Below are 1,597 nucleotides of genomic sequence, written 5' to 3' on the forward strand. Positions count from 1 at the left end.
ATGTCACATCCACTGTCAACTTACCTAGCAACGGAAGTAGTATATCCAGGCTACACACTGCCATTATCAGCAGCACCATCATCACCTAGATCGATCAATAATAACAAAACGTATCTCAAATACAAAGCCAGATTCACCAAGTTTAGAAAAAGTGCTATCATCAAACTTCGTATCATTAATAAAGCCAACTCAAAAACAAAGTCATTTAGTTCCAGCTCCACTACCAGGGGCAAATCCAGTAGCAATGGTACGATTTTTGTTGGTAATATTTCCAAGAATGAAGATGAGTCATTTTGCTCGGATAAGATTCCCGATTACACCATCACCACTTCTGAGTGTTCACCACGCTTGTCGTTGGATGAACTACAAGATTCACTAGTGGAGAACAAATCCAATGATAGTGATGAAGAGGAGGAAGAGGTAAAGAGTAGTTGTCATTCACTGATTGTGGAAGAAAAATGTCAACAAGTTGTTGTTGATAATAATGACTCAACCGCAGCAGAGTGTCAACTTCCTTCTTCACCACCTCCTCAATATAAAGCAGTAACATCACCTCCAACTGACCAACTTGACACTGTATCACTGCCTACATCGGCATCTACACTTGCATCTTCACCAGCATCTACACATGGCCAACCTCACCCTCATACTCCCGTAAAGCCAACTCAAATCAAATTCAAATCGCAACTAAACCAATACTTAGCCTCGTTCGAAGAGCAGAAACAATCACAACCACAACCTCAACAACTCGAGCAACAAAAAGAACAAGTGCAAACAACCTCACCATCATCACTTTATACCGAGCCATACACAAGTTTAAAACAGTACAATAAAACCACTAATCAGCAGTATAGTCAATACCAACTCATCAACCCCCAAAAACACAAATGCATCAATTATTATTGGCTTTATTTGGACCTAAGACAAAATCACCAGTTGGTCACATCATTGCACGTTGGGTGGTACAGTTGGACTAGTGGGTTGATTACATTTATGATTATTTATGCATTATTCGTTTGCTTGTGTTAGGAAAATGAACCTCCGAGGGTTAGTGGATGGATGTTTTATTGAGGTTGTGGGTATTTTGATTATGGCTGCCAAACAGTGCCTCTACTGGTTAGAGACCGGTTTATAACAAGGGTGGTTTTAAGTGTCATGTTTTCTCTTTTTCATTTTCGTAAGTTTAGTCTTCGCTTTTATCATATAGACAAAGAGTATTAATAGAAAGAATTTTAGTCAATCATATTTCCTTTAACTTATCTCTAGTTTCTACAAAAGGTTCATGATTTTTTGATTGTGATAGTTGTTTATTATACGACTTTTGAAAAGAAAAAACAAAACCCAAGAGGAACTTCGCTGATATATATTCGCCTAAGGTTTAACTTCCTTACCTTGAGCTTCTTGTTCAACTAACCATTTTGGTGGAACTGCTCTGATTCCTTTTTGCACTTCAGGTAACTTGAACAAAGTATCGTGCCATTTACCCAATAATGGCCATTGATGGATATCGATATCCAAAAATCTTAAAGCCACGGCCCATCCAAATAAAGCGAAATCAGCCACGGTGTAACGATCACCAACTAAATACTTGCTGCCA

General features: G+C 38.4%; 2 protein-coding genes across 2 annotated transcripts; one reads left to right on the forward strand and one right to left on the reverse strand. All coding sequences in view use genetic code 12, as the record gives it.

The window, feature by feature from the left end:
* Positions 1-1,029, forward strand: CANMA_003657 (uncharacterized protein; the record flags this gene model as incomplete). The annotated part of the gene is made up of 1 exon (XM_051815853.1): positions 1-1,029. One exon carries the CDS (start codon positions 1-3, stop codon positions 1,027-1,029), a length of 1,029 nt encoding a protein of 342 aa, XP_051670793.1.
* A 342-nt stretch (positions 1,030-1,371) lies between these two features.
* On the reverse strand, positions 1,372-1,597 carry GST2 (glutathione S-transferase GST2; the record flags this gene model as incomplete). The annotated part of the gene is made up of 1 exon (XM_051815854.1): positions 1,372-1,597. A coding segment is annotated over one exon (226 nt), but the record flags the coding sequence as incomplete, so codon positions are not given.

Source organism: Candida margitis, assembly GCF_024628925.1.
Source record: "Candida margitis strain CBS 14175 chromosome Unknown scaffold34, whole genome shotgun sequence".
Lineage (NCBI taxonomy): Eukaryota > Fungi > Ascomycota > Pichiomycetes > Serinales > Debaryomycetaceae > Lodderomyces > Lodderomyces margitis.